General features: G+C 44.1%; 1 protein-coding gene across 11 annotated transcripts in view; it reads left to right on the top strand.

Annotated features, from left to right (window-relative positions):
* JADE1 (jade family PHD finger 1) overlaps window positions 1-17,722 on the top strand; it is an 83,802-nt gene that overhangs the window by 35,698 nt on the left and 30,382 nt on the right. For 10 of the 11 annotated variants that reach the window (XM_072620980.1, XM_072620981.1, XM_072620974.1 and 7 more), the window contains exons 3-6: window positions 2,076-2,161; window positions 5,825-5,982; window positions 12,519-12,706; window positions 16,652-16,863. In XM_072620980.1, the coding sequence (XP_072477081.1) occupies window positions 2,076-2,161; window positions 5,825-5,982; window positions 12,519-12,706; window positions 16,652-16,863 (644 nt within the window). Of the gene's footprint in view, window positions 1-2,075; window positions 2,162-2,308; window positions 2,384-5,824; window positions 5,983-12,518; window positions 12,707-16,651; window positions 16,864-17,722 lie in introns of all 11 variants that reach the window. The other variant, XM_072620985.1, reaches the window with a different exon arrangement.

Consider the following 17,722-nt stretch of genomic DNA (forward strand, 5'->3'; position numbering starts at 1 on the left):
ACCGTTTCCCATGGTGAAATGGAAAGTGCGTTGGATTTGCAGTCAGAAAAGCAGGGTTTGAGACTCAGCTCAGCTCTTAACTTCCAGTGTGACCTGGTCATTGAACTACTGGGGAGGCATACTCCAGATCTGTGATTCTGTCACACTCAGGAGAAGATGCAGGCGTGTTATCAGAAAGAAGCCCCTGCAGAATGGAGAAAGGAGGAGAGGAGGAAAGGGGTACCAGGGCTGCAAGGCCAGGTTGATGTTCTAGTAGAAAGCAAGCTGAGAAAGGGATCTAAAAGGCCACAGTCCAAAGGGTGGTTGCTTATTATATTCAAGCTTTACAGAATCTCCCAGAATGGGTCTGTGGTGGCCTGTTCTAGTGAAAGCCAAGTGTTTATTTTTATTCTGTTTGGATTTTATATTTTAGGGATAGGGTGGGGATAATAATTCTTGGTACAACTACTCACAGTGATACAACGCACTTAAAAAGCATTCCTGCAAGTGGAATAAAATATTTTTTCCTTCTCACTAAGTGACATGGAGCTGTTAGCTGAAGGGCAGCATGGTATACAGTGGAAGGTGTGCTGGGCTGACCTGGAGTTAGAGGCCTGGAAATTAAACCCGTCCTTTTGCAGGTTACCTGCTGTGGGGCCGTGTGTGGGGTGGCAAGTGCCTAGCCTTTCTGGACTTCAGTGACTTTTTGTCAGCTGATGGAGCTGTCTCTTTTGGCTCTGCATGGATGTGTTCTGTCCCAGGGGAATGTCAGCTCATGGAAGTCAGGAACGATTTTTTTGTTTGTTTTTTGGGTTTTTTGCCATTTATATCTTTTGCACCTCTTATGTACCTGGCTTCTATAATGCATTGCCTACATCTTTATTTCGACCTTTGGCTGGGGTGACACCTGTCACTCCCTGTTTGGTAAGTAACTTAGTTTGACTTCTCACCACTTAATAACCTCACCCAGCTGTTTGCTTGGAGAGAGCTATCACCTGTATCAAGGAAAGAGAGCCACCTGCGCAGAGGGGGATGTTCTGTGTTGAGGGAAGTAGAGGAGGTAATGAAAGTGTTGACAGTTACTCTCACCTCTACATATCATACATATCGTACATATGGATATCGTACGTATCTGTATCCAGACAGACATTCTCACCCCATTTGAAAATGCCCAGTGTGACTGGTCAGGGTAGCCCTGGCTGGATGAAGGACCAGAAGCATGGAGGCCTGATTGGGAGGCATCTCGGAGGAATGGTAGAAGGAGTGCTACGTTTGGAATCTACAATGGATTCTGTTTCTCATCTGCCTCTTGAAAAATTGGGGACCTTGAGCACAGACATTAACAGCTCTTGTTCTTAGGTTTCCCATTTGTAAAATGAGGGGCTTGTACCAGATAGCCTCTGAGGTGTCTTCTGACTGGTTCTGTGATCCTGTGCCAGCCATGTGGTAGGAGATAGATACGTAGGCATGAATATGTATAGAAACGTGCATATGTATGTGTGTGTGTGTGTGTGTATATATATGTTGAATGGAACTGTGTCCTATGAGACCTTTCTCATAACTACGCATGTCCATGTCTGTCTGCACATATATAGGCTTCTACACATACATACGTAATCATGTGACCTAGAATATACTATATATAAGTACCATATATACATTATAAATGTACACATACCATACTATATACTGCGTGTATATGTGTACACACAGTATATAGGTGTCTATATACACACACGCACAAAATGGATAAACTACATTAAGACCTTTGGGACATCCTGGATATACTTGTTGAATTGAGTTGTATCCTTGGAAACTTATAGAAACTACAGTTCCCTTCTGAAGGTCCTGACCTAAAGTACCTCCGGGGCCCTCATCTCCAGGTCACTTAAATTAGGAAAACTCAAAACAATGGCTGATTGTTGAGAGAAAGAGGATTTTTGGCCGACCTGCTGGTAGGCATGTGTATGGAGCACCGGGGGGTGGGCAGGAAAGGCATCAGGGAGGTCAAGCGCAGGCCCTGCACGGGGGCTCTAAGGATGGGGAGCAGTTGGTACAGGTTCTCATTGCTCCCGTTTGGATTTTTGTACCTTCAGGCTTATCTACGACCTGGTCCCAGCAGTCCAGATCACGACACAGGAGAAACTCATGTTCCAGACATGAAGACCGAAAGCCCTCCGAGGTATTTCCTGAATTGCATCAGATTTTGCAGTCTCTGGGAAGCAAACACACGTGTGCACGCACACACACGTGCACACATGTGCACACATCGGTTATTGAGTGCATTTCTTCCTAATTCTATTTTCTTTCCTTTCCTGCTCCGTCTCAGCTGGCACCCAGCAACTTTCCCTCTGGCCAGGAGATCAGGGATTTCAGCAGCTGCTACAGTCACTGCCAGCCTCAAGTTAGTTTTAGCCCTGACTTTTTGGCTTCTTTGGCACCAACCCAATGTCATTTTGAACAGTTTTTGTTTTGGGAATTGTTTTCAAGGTTCTCTCTTTTCCCCTTCCCGTCCTCCATTCTCCTCCCCCTGACCCCCTGTGTCCTGTCTTCCTTCCCTTTTGGTAAATACTGGTTTGTAGGTGCATTCCATAGCCCTCACTGCTGCTGGCCTTGATGTTTGCTAAGGACTTAGCAGTCTGCTGTTCTGCAGTGCTTTGAGGAATGTGAACCAAGGAAGGAAACGGGCCTTGATCTTTGGCATTTTTCAAAGCGAGTCTCTCTGTGCCAGGGAGACATGGGGGCAAATTCCTTGAGAAGTCTTTCAGATTCCTCTAAACAGAACAGGCTCAAAAGCCACGACAACCATTGAGAGACGGAAGGTGAAGGCAGATCTCTCAGAGGGATACTTAGTTTTCCTCCAGCTTGCCCCGTCACTCCAAGAACTTGCATGGGAAATACTGGGGAAACTCGGTGGGTTGGATTGTCGAGGGGATGAGGAGTTCAGTGAGTTCTCCTAGAGAAGGAAAATATCCTTCCTTTAGAATTGTGGGAAAACGTGTAGGAGCTGCTGGCCCTCAGCAGAGAGATCTGAGGGGCATGAAGCCTTCCTGTTCCCATCATTGATTGGTATTGGCCCCATGGTTCTGGTGTGGCCCTCTGGGGTCCCTTTCCTTCCTTTTGTTCTGAACCTTTTCTAGTGCTTATGTTTGTAATTCTCTCCCTTACTCCTCTCCTTCCTTCTTTCCTTCCTTCTCCTTTTCCTTAACTGTTGCACCAGACCTCACTCCTCCTGTTTGTTTTATTTCACTGAAAAATGAGGGGGAATGAATGAGTTAGCTTTTGATGGATTGAAATTCCAGTGCCCCAGGGACCACGATTTTAGGAAATGGCATTATTCCTGTGCCAGAGGGCACAGCAGAATGTGGAGTGGGGCTCCAGAGTCAAGCAGCATGGCAGTGGGCCTAAGGCACTTGGGCAAAAACCTTCTCTGTGGGCAAGTTTCTAGTCAAAATCCAATTACGCTACTGCTTCCTTCCCAGTTAAGTCCTTACCTTAAATCATTGCCCACCTAAAATATTTATGCTGACCACTCATGAGTATGGAAGTAGCTCTTTCTTTTCTTAATTGCTACCTTTTTGTCCTACCCTTTTGGGGTGAGGGGAATGTATGGATAGAGGTGGCCTCCTTCATCCTTCTCACCTTCATTATTTAAATTTGGTTTCCCTCCTCCCTTTAGTCAAACTCCTCCACAACTTTCTCTCCTTCCACGTAGTTGGGGCACCTGTAGTGAGTCCACAGGACTTACCTAAAGTGTAATTTTTGCCTGCAAACGGATGGAGGTGGGAAACTGTTCATCAGCTGCTCTGTGTGGGGGCTAGGGTGAGCTCAGGCAACTGCCCAATGCACTGGGGCATGTGCACTGCTTCCCTCACCTGTTACCTCACCCTGTGATGCTTCTGTAGACAGCTGGTGGCTGCTTCTCAGTTTGATGTTGGCATTTTGGGAGTGAGTGGTAGCATTGGGGTGGGTCTGGGGGATGAAAGAGGAAAGGGAGGGGGCTTTTTTTCATTTCTTTCTTCCTTTTTTGGAATGTTACCTTCACCTTTTATTCTGGTGAACTTTGTTTGTTCTGGGACAAAACAAGTCCTTGGAAATGGGTCAGCTCTGGAGCCGTTAGCATGTGCTTGATGTGGACTTGGAGAAGCCTAAGAAAGTGCACTCCTTGTCCCAAGCAGAGAGTCCTGCATTGTGACTTGGGACTTGTGTAAACAGAGAGTGGAGTTTACAGATGCATGCCTTCCTCTGGAGCCAAATGTGGCTTCTGGCCAATCTCATTGCCAAGGTCAGAGCTTCTGCACGGGCCTTTGGAAGGCAGCGCTAGCACCAGGAACCACAGGGATCGTTGGGAGGGAAGCAGGCCCGTAGCTCAGGGGCACCAGTGGGAAGAAGATTTTGCCCTCCTGCCTCTGCTGCTGCTGTTTTGCTCAGGGTCAAGGGTCAGATCTTGTTTATTTTCAGTGCCCCAGATGGATGAGTGAGCTGTTGTTGAAGTGTTGGGCTTCCTGTGTCTCTTTTCCTTTGGCCTGAGCTGGGAAGTGCAGGAGCTCTCTTGGCAGGGGGGCACCCTTGCTACTCTTGTGGTTTTGTTTTACTTTGGTCAAATACTTCTCTGGGCTCTTTAGGTTTTTCCCATGCATCCCCTGCCTCACAGAGAAAAGGTATGCCAGAGGAAAGTATGTGACTCAGCAGATTTTGTCTCTGATTTATCATGGTAGTGCCAAGGCAAGCTATAGCTCTGGGAGTGGGGAGACTGTCATGTCTAACCTCCCTTGCGATGGAGTTTCCAGAGCTAGATTCCTTCCTAGTCCCAGCTGACACTAAATTTTGCCTGACCATTTATCCTGGGATTGCTCGTGAGCTGATGAGGTTTTCAGAGTGCTTTACACATGTGCTCTCATTTGGTCCTGGAAACAGTTTTGTGAGTGAGGTGCTGTTATACACACTCAGAAAGGATGTTAATTATCTAGATTTATAAAGCTATTAAGTGTCTGAGGCTAGATTGATAGATAGATGGATGGATAGGTAGCTGGATGGATAGGTAAGTAGGTAGGTGGATGGATAGATGTAGGTATGTATGTAGGTAGGTAGGTTGGTAGATGGAGACAGATAATTGGATGGATGGATAGGTAGGTAGCTATGTAGGTAGGTGGATGTATGGGTAGGTGGATTGATAAATGATAGACATATAGGTAGATAGGCAGATGATAGATAGATAGATAGATAGATAGATAGATAGATAGATAGATAGATAGATAGATAGGCAGGCAGGCCCTGGAGCTGGTAGACAGTCAGCATGTTGGGACTATACCAGTAGGTGTTGAGGAGTGACTAACTTGAGAGTAGAGGCTGAGGCTGTAGGGGGCACTCAGGATTCCAAAGTTTGGAGAGGTGTTACTTTGAGCTTTCCAGTGAATTTTAGCTTTTTAAACATTTGCCAAGAGAATATCCTTAATTTAATGACCTTCCCCCAGGGATTTCCAGTTGCATGTTTTCCCTGAATTCCTCAGAACAAATGGGGAGTCCTAATTTTAGGAAGTGAAGGCTGTCTGTGTGTTCCTCCAGACACACTGCTGTGTTTGTGCAGGGGGAGGCTGTGGAATAAAGGGAGAGCCAAGGGATCAGTGAGTTCTGAGCACAGTTGCTAGGTTTCCCCACTTCCCTCCTGGCTGGCCTGAGCAGAGCTGAATGGGTGTCAAGCTTCAAGTCTCTCCTGGAATAGGTCAGGTTGTTTTCATGTGGCTACAGAGACCTTGTCACCTGCATGGTCTCCTTGGAGCTAGAAGCTCCTGTGAACAGGAAATATGAATATCAAATGTCAGCGTTCCTTTTTCTCCCTTCGCAGGTGTTCAGGACAGACCTGATCACAGCCATGAAGCTTCATGACTCCTACCAGCTGAACCCAGATGAATACTATGTGTTGGCAGATCCTTGGAGGCAAGAGTGGGAGAAGGGGGTCCAGGTGCCAGTGAGCCCAGGGACCATACCAGAACCTGTGGCAAGGTAGAAACATACACACCATAAAAAATACCTTCTTTTCCCCCACCCTCCCCTTCCTCACCTACATATGTACTGGAGAGTTCTAGTTCTAAGAACCATAGTACGTAATTTTAGAGTACTGATTGTACATAAGTATATAAGTAAAAGCAAAATACAGTAGGTATACACTTCAGGGCACAGGGAACCCATTCTGCTAAGTTTCATTGTCCTTTGGACTGGATTTTCCAGCTGTTCCTGTCTAGGATTTCTGTCTTTTAGGAACTTTTTTTTTTAAGAGGAGGGAAGCTTATTTTTTCAAATTAAGTTGTATTTCTTTCAGTCAAAGAAAATCATCTTACTTCCCCTTTTACTCCCCATTCCCCTTCCCTCCTTGAAAGAAAGAAAAACAAAATCCCTGTTGCAAACATGTAGTGTCAAACAGAACGAATTCCTCCCTTGGGTGAGAATGTAGAAAATAATGTCTCAGTTTTCATTCTAGGTTCCTCAGTTCTTTGTCAGGAGGTTATAGTATCATACATAGTACCATCTTGAGTCCCACAGAATCGTGGTTAGTCACATTGATCAGAGTTCTAAAGTCTCTAAAAATTTTCTTGACAATAATGTATAAATTGTTCTTCTGGTTGATCTCGCTCCACTCTACATCAGCTCATAGAAGTCTTCCCAGGTTTCTCTGGAACTGTAACCTTCCTCATTTCTTATAGCACAATAGTATTCTGTTGCATTATGTTTAAATATACGTATATATGTATGTATGTATTATGTATACGCACACATGTATATAGAAAACATATTCTATAACATAAAGCAGTGTGTGTAATAAATACGTAGTTATCTATACATACGTATACACATGCATACATACGCACACACACACACACACGTATACACATACGTATACACATGCATACATACACACATACACATATACACATACGTATACACATGCATACATACACACACATACACATACGTACACACATATACACATACGTATACACATGCATACATACACACATACACATACGTACACACATGTATACATACATACACACACACGTATACACATGCATACATACACACACATACGTATACACATGTATACATACACATACACACACGTATACACATACGTATACACATGCATACATATGCACATACACACACGTATACACATACGTATACACATGTATGCATACACACATACACACACATATACACATACGTATACACATGCATACATACACACACGTATACACATACGTATACACATGTACACATACATACACACACGTATACACATACGTACACACATGCATACATACACATACACACACGTATACACATGCATACACACATAACACACACATATACACATACGTACATGCATGCATACATACACACATACACACACATGTATACACATGTATACATACACACACACGTATACACATATATGTTGTAATTTGCTCAGCCATTCCGCAGTTGGCCACCCTGTTAGTTTCCTTTTCTTTGTGACCACAGAAATAACCACCATAAATCTTTTTTGTAGATCTGGATCCTTTTCTTTATCTTTTTGAAGTATAGACTTAATTTTGGTATTGCTGGGTTGAAGAGTATACATAGTTAATAACTTTTGGGACCTAGCTCCAGATTGCTTTCCAGAATTGTTGAACCAGGTCACATTTCCACCAGCCGTGTGCTAATGTACCTATTTTCTCGAAGCCCCTCCAGCATTTGCCATTTTACTTTGTTGTTCTCTTTGCCAGCCTCATGGATGCATTTCTTAGTAGTGATTTAAATACATTCTTTTCAAATGACTATTGATAACTTGGATTTCTTCCTCTGAAAAGTGCTGATTCACATCTTTTGACCATTTATCAATTGGGGGATCAGCTTTTATTCTTATAAATTTGAATTTGTTTTCTGTATATCTTAGAAATGAGACTTTTATTAAAAAAACTTACTGCAAAGATTTTCTTTAACACTGTAAATTGCAGTGAAGGGGCTGAGGAGCATTGATAGAGGCAGTGCCTTTCAGGAGCTCCCTATACATTCTTTCAGTTGCTTGCCATGTTGTACTGTGGAAAGAGCACTAGATTTGGAGATGGGACCTGGTTGTGAATTCCTGCTCTGCCTCTTTCCTCCATGTGTGAACTTGGGCAAACCTTTTGGGACTTAGATCATTATTAAATGAAGAGAATGTACTAGAGGATCTCTGAGGTCTTTTCCAGGTCTATCTAAACTTAAGTTCCTATATTCCATTACTGATTCTCATTCGAGGGTGGAAATATGAAGGACCTTGACAGGGAGGAAATTTCAGGAATGGAAGACAGTCTGGTTTTCATGTCTGATGTGGGAGATCTCTTTGATTTTTGCCCTGGTTTACCCAACCTTCAGAGGTAGACAGATGTGAGAAAGCTGAGGGATTGATGTGGGAGGTGGAGAGGGGAAAACCTGGGTGTGAAAGAAAAGTGATTTATTAAGTTCACCTATTAGTGATAATAACAAGGTAAAACCTTAACACACTGGTTCTTTGTCTTGGCTTACTTATTCATACATTCATTACCCATTTAAGTGGAGATTCATACTCTCTGACTCACTCTGCAAAGAACCATGGTACCAATCTTATAGAAAGAACCTGAGAAGCCATTGAATCAATGCCCCTCATTTTACACATGAGGTGAAGTGACTTATTCAAAGTTGTACAGCTAGTAAATGGCAGAGCTGCAGTTTGAGCCAATTCAAAGCAGGCCCTTTGAATGCAAGTCTAGGATTCCTTCCTTAGTACTTCATTGTCCCCGATGAGAGAAGGACCCTCACTCTTCCGCTGCTCAGTAAGTGCTCAGTTTCTCTATCCAGTTCTTAGTTGACTTCCTTCCTCATGATGTGGATACATAATTCTGCCTTGACCACGTGGCTCCTCATTGCCTCGAAATGACCTTCATCCCTCCTCAGTAATAGTGGCCCTCTGAGGTAGCAACCTGAGACTTGGCCATTGCTAGGAGATGACTCCACTTGTAAGATTCTGGAGACTGTTGACCTCTAAGATCATAGTCTTTCCCTTGTCTACTCCTGACTTGTGCTTTACCTTATCGTAACCTCTGGGTAAAGTAAAGGACTGTTGTGTGGTGGGTTTTGTGAGACTGTTTGATCTGAAAAGGGTTTTTATACTCTCTAAAAAGGTTGGGGACTACTGGTCTGTAGGATAAGACACACTCTTGAGGCTGAACTTTAAGGCCATCCATTCAGCTGAGGTAAACCTCAGTTTAGGTTCATCTCTTCCTGGAAACCTTCTCTTATCCCTAGGTGGTAACCCTTTCTCCTGGATACCCAGCTCGTCTTTATGTATTGTCTTTCCTGCATTCAAATGTAAACTTGAGTGCAAGGGTTAACTTACTTATTTGAAGTGTTCCTAGCACTCAGCACAGGGCCTGGCATGTAGTAAGTGTAATCATTTCAGTCTGTCTGTCTATCTCTCTCACCAGCCTCCTGTCTCATTTTGTCTCTCTCTGTTCCCTCTATAACCCCTCACGTCAAAAGTGAATATGATCCAATTTTCTTATAACATTTTCTGGGGACCTTTTTTCCCTTTTTATCAGGAACTCCCTCCCATCATGCTTTCTTGTGTACAACTTCTTAAATTCCCTTTTAAATTGTAAACACTTTGAGAATAAATACTTATTTTTTTGATGTTGTAGCTTCATCTGTGATGCCTTGCAGACAGACATTGGGTACTTAATAAATGTTTCTTAACCACCCTTCCAGCTCCCCCAGTCTCCACTCCTCACCCCTCCTGCTAATACAGTATTTCTGCCACCTGGAGTGAAGGGTTTCATTCTTGGATTACTTGAGCTCAATGTGGATAGAGTTGAATGGGTTGCGATTAAGGCCCCCTTGATACACACATCTGTAAGACCACAGAGCTGCTAGAGTAGATCTCATTACCCTCCATTAGCCTATTTAAAAGGCTAAACAGCACGAGCTCGGTCCCCTTTGAGGGGTTTACAGTCTAGGATCCTAAAAGAGGACTAGAAAGTAAAGCCCTCAGTGATCATTCATGATTGTGTCTCATTCTTTGGGGCAACAGAGGACAGACTTATGTATCATAAAACCGTCACCTAAACAAGTTCCCAGCCAGGTGTTCCATGCCCCAGTTTAGGAATTGTGGGCCGAGGGACATTTATTCATTCATTCATTCATTCATTCATTCATTCATTTGTTTTTAACCTGATTTTGAACAGGGGTCTGAAAAAAGAATAGTAGAGTTTTTCTGCTTGATGCCAGGAGGAAGAACCAAGAGCAGTGTTTGGAAGCTGAAAAGAGTTAAATCAAAACTTTATATCAGCGAAATGTTGTAATGATTAGCAGTATTTAAAAGGAAAATGAGCTGCCATGGGAGGCACTGGAGTTTCCTCCTTACTGGAAGTACTTAGGCAAAGGCTGAATAACCACTGGTTGGATAGGTTATAGTAGGGATTCTTTTTCTTGTACAGGTTGGACTCTGTGGTGTATGAAGTTCATTGCAACAACAAGCTGTCGTTCTGTGTGTCTGAAATGTATCCCTCCAGTTTAACCATCTTACAGTATGATGTGGACAAAACCTGCTCTATGAATGTAGATACTGTTAGAATTTAGGGAAATACATCCACAGGATGTTTTGGGGAACTTGGGGGCATTGGACCAAATGGCTAAAAACGTATCAGCTAAGGATCATAAATTTGGAGTTGCAAGAGGCTATAGAGGTCCTCTAGTCAGGCCTCCCCTCCCTGACCCATTTACCCCCCACTCCTATGTAATGGATGACAAAATTGAGGCAGTGGAGGAAAGTGAAAAGACAGCTACTGTTGGAATGAGAAGCTCTGCCTTCAGTTTCTACTTTCTGCTTGTGTGGTATTAGGCAGATTTCTTAACTTTTCTGGTTTATCTGTGAAGTGATGATCTTGTCTGACTTTCAGTCTAAGATCTCCTGGTCTGGAGAGCATAGCTGACTTTCCCCAGTGCTTAGCCAGCACAGGGCCTGGCACATAGAAGACTTTGAACTCCGTATTCAGCAATCTTGTAGAGACTTTGGCTTTTGTTTGGACTCTCGTTGGAGCCTAACTGATCAACTCCCTGCCTTCTGTTGGGAATGCTCTGGAGTCATGTCCAGCCATTGAGGAGATCTGTTTTTCTTCCCAACAAACGTTTATTGGGAATCCAGTATGTGTGTGGGACTTCCTGATGCAGTCGGGCAAGTTCCATCTTAAAGACGAGAGGAGCTCACATGATGTCCTTCAGGGATTCCCAGATGAGATCTTGCCATCTCTCTCGTACTTGACTGTCACATCATATTGCAAGTACCAGTTACTGGGATGTTATTTTTTTCCGTATCTGAGTTGCCAGTTTCCTTCCTCTCTGGCTTTCCAATATTCTTCCAGGTCTTCGTGGCTTTTATCCTTTGAACTTATCGCTTGTGCCAGGCTGCTGCAGCTTTCTGCACCATGCCCAAAAACCTGGTGTCCTACTTAGTAAGACAGACTTGTTCTCATGGATCCTGACAGGGACAGGCATGATTCATAAGAATGCATTTAGAGTTTCCCTTTGATCTTCTGAAACTCAGGGTTCAGTGTTTCTCTGAGATTTGGTGGCGTCATAGCTGTAGCTGTATATGAGGAAGGAATGTTGGGGGGTGGGCTGAGAAGAGGAGGGAAGGAAGAGGAGGTACAGGGGGAGGCACTACAGCCACTGGTAATGTCAGAGGCAGATGGAGGAGGAATCTCGTAGCCCAGGTTTCCTTATGCTTTTGTTTCTGGTTTGGCAACCTCAACTACCTATGAGCTTGGTTTTAAATTAGGATGACATTTCTTTTTGATCCAGACTGGTGGTATCGCAGTAGTAGTAGCGGCAGTAGTAGCAGTAGTGGTAGTGGTGGTGGTGGTAGTAATAGTAATAGTAGTAGATGTAGCAGGGGTAGTAGCAGCAGCAGCAAACATTCACATAGGGCTTTTTTTTAAAGCTTGCTAAACATTTTAGATATCTCATTTGAACTCCTTAACCTCTCATTGGGGTGAATACTATTATTTTATCCATATAACAGATGAGGAAACTGAGACTCAAAGAAATGAAATTATTTGCTCAAGGTAATGTAGCACATTCAAACCCAGGTTTTCCTGATTCCAGTTCAGTTCCATCCACTACTTTGGGCTTCTGGTGTAGAAACTCCCTCATCTGCTGAAGATCAGCCATCACCTATAATTACAGTGTAAAAGGAATTGCTTGGGTGCACTCAGAAGTTCCATAACTTTTCCGTGGTCACCTAGTGAGGTTGTTTCCGAGTTAGGACTTTTGAAGCTTGTTGTACTGGATTCTAAAGTGTGTGTGGGGGGCAACTTGTGCAGTGCTGGTGTGCAGGCTTCAATGCCTTCAAGAGGGTAAGGGGGTGATCTTTAATGTCCTAGAACATACAAAATGGTAACTCGTGTCTTCTAGGCTGGATTATGAGGTAGCAATAGGTAACTGCTTCCTCACCCGCTAGTTAATTTTATCTCTCTGTTTCTCAGGGTAATGTCTGAGGAGAAAGCCCTCATGTTCATCAGGCCAAGGAAATACATCCTCTCCTCGGGCTCGGAACCACCAGAATTGGGCTATGTAGACATCCGTACATTGGCAGATAGTGTGTGTCGCTATGACCTCAATGACATGGACACTGCATGGCTGGAATTGACCAATGAGGAGTTCAAGGAGATGGGTGAGATGATATGGGTTATTGCCCCTTCCCATCCCACACCCCCACTCCCACCTGCGGCAGGTTTTCTCTTGACTGAGAACAAACAGTGGAAACCTTATTCCATGAGGGTAAGGGAGTGAAAAGAGCTCCCGCTGTCCACCAGATGAAGTTCAAAATCTTTAACTTGGCAATTGAGACACAGGGCAGTCTAGTCTTGACTTCTTTCTCTAGCTTTGTTGTCTATGCTGCTATTTAGAATAATCAATGGAATGAGAGAATTATAGCTGGAATAATGGTAAAAGCTCATCATGTCAGGCTATAAGAAGGCCAAGCGTTTTCCTTACTCTGTCTAATTTGAGCCTTTCCACAGCTCTGTAAGGTAGGCAGTTACAACTACAGTTGTGGTCTCCCTTTTGCAGATATGGAAACTGAGGCTCAGGGAGGAGCCCTGTGAATGACTTGCCCGTGCTTACTAAGAAAGTGTCAAAAGTAGGATTTGACCCAGGTCTTCTGACTTCAAGTCCCAAGACATGTTAGAGGCTTTCTTTTCTAAAGCCCTCGTTTTACAGATGAGAAAAACTGGGTTCCAGAGAAGAGAAACGATGTTTATTCAAGGTTACAAAGTGACAGAAATACAGTGGAGCTAGGATTTGAGCCTAGGTCCTCTGAGTTCAAATTGAGTGCTCCTTTCCAAGGAATATCCTACAAGGATAGAAACAGGCTGTACTTGAAATGTATACAAATTATCAATAGCTACATGAGAAATAAAGGTTAAAAATCTGTAGTGATCAGAGAAATGCAAATTAAAAACCACAGTGAGATTTTCCCTTGATAACTGTCAAATTGGCAAAGATAATAAAAGACAACAAAATTCAAAGCCAGTGCAACTACAGTAAAACAGACATATTAATGAACCCAGCCAAAGTCATGGTCTTGGGAGACCTTTTCCTTGAATGTTTTGCGTATATTCCCGCCTAGGTGTCTGTGCTTAGGCTCTGGTCCCTGCCTCCAGTGCCCTCTTCACTTGTGTTCTCTCATCTGGATCCTGCCCATTCATTCTCCAAGGAGCAGCTCAGGCTGCTTGTCCTCCCTAAAGTCATCCGGAGGCCTCAGCCCTTTGGGCTCTCTACCTGAGCCCCTCATTGTGTGACAATTCAGGGATTAGCATGTGCTGTGGCAGGATGCTTGGAATGAGTACTGGATCTGCGCCCAACTGCTTGGGCTCAGACCCCACCGCTCTCATTTATTGTGACCACGGGCAAGTCATCCTTTCTGTTTTTCAGCTTCCTTCTCTGTAGAAATAAGTTCAACTAGATGTCCTGTAAGGTCCTTCCCATAAATCCTAGGATCCTTTTATTCTTGCTATCAAAGACATGGGCACAAAGTTAGCAGATTATCTGATAGAATCAAGCCACAGTATGTGACTCTCAGTGCTCATTTCACCTCTTCCCAGCTCTGTCCCCTTTTCTGGGCCATCTGGGTGTGGCCCTTTCTTGCCAGTGGGTCAGCTTTGCATGTGCCAGCTGAGGGTGCCCGGATACCTCCTGGTGGCTTTTAGGGGACTCTAAAAGACATAGAGGAAAGCTTTTTGTGCTTTTGTGAATGACTTTAAAAATACCAAGTGAACTCATCAGGTTTAAACACATTGCCGAATGTTCTGGCAGAGTCACCCTGCTTAGCACTGACCACACATGCCTAGAGACTTTCGTCTTCACTATATTATTAGACTTCTGTAGTAAATATTAATTATAGGGAGGAGGTTTATGCTTTCAAAGCCAAGTGTCTTGAAAACTCATAGGAAGAATTTGGATCTGAAGTGCCCTTCCCATGTTGAAATAGGGTGTGAGGAGATGGACCGGCCTGAGGCATTAAAACACGAACTCCTAAATAGTTTGGTGGAGGCTCATGATGCTTCTCCCTCTGCTTTTCCTCCAAATATCGAGCCAGTGAAGTCAGGTGGGTGTTCTAAGATCCATGTGATAACAATAGCCCTGGATTGGACACATAGGTCTGTGCACATACATGAGGAAGCTGTCACCAAATTTCCTGCTGAGGTCAACCCTGGGTTTTTTGTTTTTCAAAATACTTATGTCAGTAATCTAGCATCAGAGCCTGCCTGGTGGGAGGTTTTCTTCTGCAACTATTTGGGGATTTGAAAGATATATTATGGGCTAATTGGAATCCTCAGTATCTTAAAAGTAGTTGTAATTCACACTTCCATAGCAGTTCGAGGGATACAAACCTCGTCCCCCACAACGTGCCTGTGAATTAACTATTTGGAACAACTATTATACCCATTTTGCAGATGAACAGGTTCAAAGAGGGAATGTGATTAATTGTAAAGTCCTGGATATAAACTCAGGCCAGTTCGAGTCAACAAGCATTTATCTATCAAATGCCTACTGTATGCCAGGGCATTTTGCTAAGTGTTGGGTAAACGGAGAAAGGCAAAAAATAAATAATACCGTCCTCGCTCTCAGGGAACCCACTGTCACATGGGGACAGTGTTCAAACACCTGTGTACAAACAAAATATACAGAAGGTAGATTAGAGGTAATAACTAAGGCCTTTTTTTAGAGAGAGCTGGGGCACTGGGGAACGGGATGGAGGGACAGACAGTGAGAACGCCCTGAGTTGGGATATGGAACGTCCCGTGTGAGGAACAGCGAATGGCACTGAGGCTGGAAGGACAGGAATGGAACCCGTTAAAATGAGTTTTGAAAACCAAATACAGCATTTGACATTTGGTCCTGGAGGTAATAGGGAGCCACTGGAGTTGATTGAGTATTGGAGTGACATCCAGCATTCTTTCAACTATACCATAGTACCTGCTGTAGTGACTGAGGTGCTGCCTTTAGAGTCAGAAGAAGTGTGTTCAGATCCTCCCTCGGACCCTCACGGACTGTGTGATTACATGAGAAGCATGTATAAAGCACCTGGCAATCTTAGAGGCTTGATAATTGCTAGCCATTATTATTATGATCCTGAGCAAGCCACCTGACCCCTGAGTTTCAGCTTTCTCACTTTTAAAATGAGAATAATTACACAGAAAGCACCCACCTAGAAGGGTTGTAATGAGGCTCTGAGATAATCCTTGTTTGGCAAACCTTGAAGTGTTTGATAAAATCAAATCCAGCCCCAGACACCTCCTGCCTCTGTGACCCTGGGTAAGTCCCCTAACCTCTAAGTTAAGTGGCCTTCGATTCCTCAGCTGTAAAATGGGGCTAACGACACCTGCCTTGCAAGGTTGTTGTGAGGATCATTTACAAAAAGCACAGTGCCTGGCACCTCATAGGTGCTCTAAAAATTCTAGCCATTCTCCTCATTTATCTTTGTAACGTAGCCATTAGCATTGGTAAAAGTAGTGGATTCACTAAGAATGTACCTCTACAATTCTCAGCCATTTATTGTGTCCAGGTCACGTGTCATGTGTATCCGAGGGGCTCAGCTCTCCAAAACCGAGAGACTGAGGGAACCTCAATCCCAGAATCACAAGTTCAGAGCAGGAAGAGACCTTCTAAGGCATCAAGTGCAGCCGAGCTCACTAAGGTGTTGTTAAGTGACTATGATAGGGTTTGAGCCTGAAGTCAAGGGATTCCAAATCCATCATGCTTTTTCTTCTGTATTGTGATGGCTCCTGGTCAGTAAGTGAGATGTTCAGCATAGACCAAGATGGGCTGTGGAGACGCTGCTCCTGCTGAGCTTAGGTCTGAGCTGCAAGTAAGAATCATTTTTACCAATAATTACTGTGTTCTTTTCACATTTATTCTCCTGGGTCTTCATGTCTGCTCTAGCTTCTATTCCTTCACTTGGTGTGACATTTTCTCCCCAGACACAGCTAAACAGCCTGCAGGTCAGTGGCACCTCGTGAATGCCTGGCTCTGTGGCAGAGGGGAACGCTGTTCTCTGGGGAGCCTTCTGGATGGGGCAGTGTCTTCACCTTTGGATCTCTTGCTTCTCCCTCAGGAATGCCAGAGCTGGATGAGTACACCATGGAGAGGGTCCTGGAGGAGTTTGAGCAGCGATGCTCTGACAATATGAACCACGCCATTGAGACGGAAGAAGGGCTTGGGATTGAGTACGATGAGGACGTTGTTTGCGATGTCTGCCAGTCTCCGGATGGGGAAGATGGCAACGAGATGGTTTTCTGTGACAAATGCAACATCTGCGTGCACCAGGTACATGGCTGGGGTAACTCAGAAGCCATCTGGGGCGGTGGGCCCGTCTCCTGGATTGTGACTGTGGCCTCCTTTCCCCAGATTTGGGGAAGTTGAGCATCTCTCTCTGCAATCAGTGCTGCTGACCCTCTCCCGCTTCTGCTCACCCACCTTGTAGAGTGATCTGCTACATCAGGATCCCTGCTTAGAAAACCACACGTGTTAAACATTTCCCAGTTATATTTTCATCTGGTTTGGGCAACTTCAAATTTGACATCTCCCCTGTAGAGGATGTACTGCTGTGATGAGACTTGGTTTTCCCCTCTGTTGACATGGCTGGGGGAAACGGCTTTTGCCCTTTCGTTTTTATTCACATTAGCACTAGGTTGTTTCTTTTTCCTTTTCTTTTTTTTTTTTGGTAAAGAGAAAACCCGGGGTGGGACTGTTGCCTGACCATCCCTGACCTATGAGCTGAAGACATGCCTGATGTTTGCAGAGTCTCTTAAAAGAATTTCATCCCCTGTGGATGTCCATTGTATCTCTTTAATATGTTAGTTGTGTCTTATAGCCAGCTTGGCTTCTATCTCACCCGCCTGTTAGATTGTGAGCTCCGGGAGGATAGAGATAATGTCTTCATAGAGGAACTTTGTATCTCCTCTATACCTAGCATTCCTGCGTGCATGTATTTGGCAAACATTATTATGCACCTGCTGTGGGCATCTCTTAGTCAAAGAAGAGGTACACAGTTTAAGCGCAACACAATCCCTGGCCTCGTAGAATTGTAGAAAGATAATGCACTAATACAGTAAGGCCATTATTGACAGGGTAGGTCTAAGAGGGCTTCATGAAAGAGGTAGCATCTGAGTTGGGCTTTAAGGGA

Source organism: Notamacropus eugenii, chromosome 6 (assembly GCF_028372415.1).
Source record: "Notamacropus eugenii isolate mMacEug1 chromosome 6, mMacEug1.pri_v2, whole genome shotgun sequence".
Taxonomy (NCBI): Eukaryota; Metazoa; Chordata; class Mammalia; order Diprotodontia; family Macropodidae; genus Notamacropus; species Notamacropus eugenii.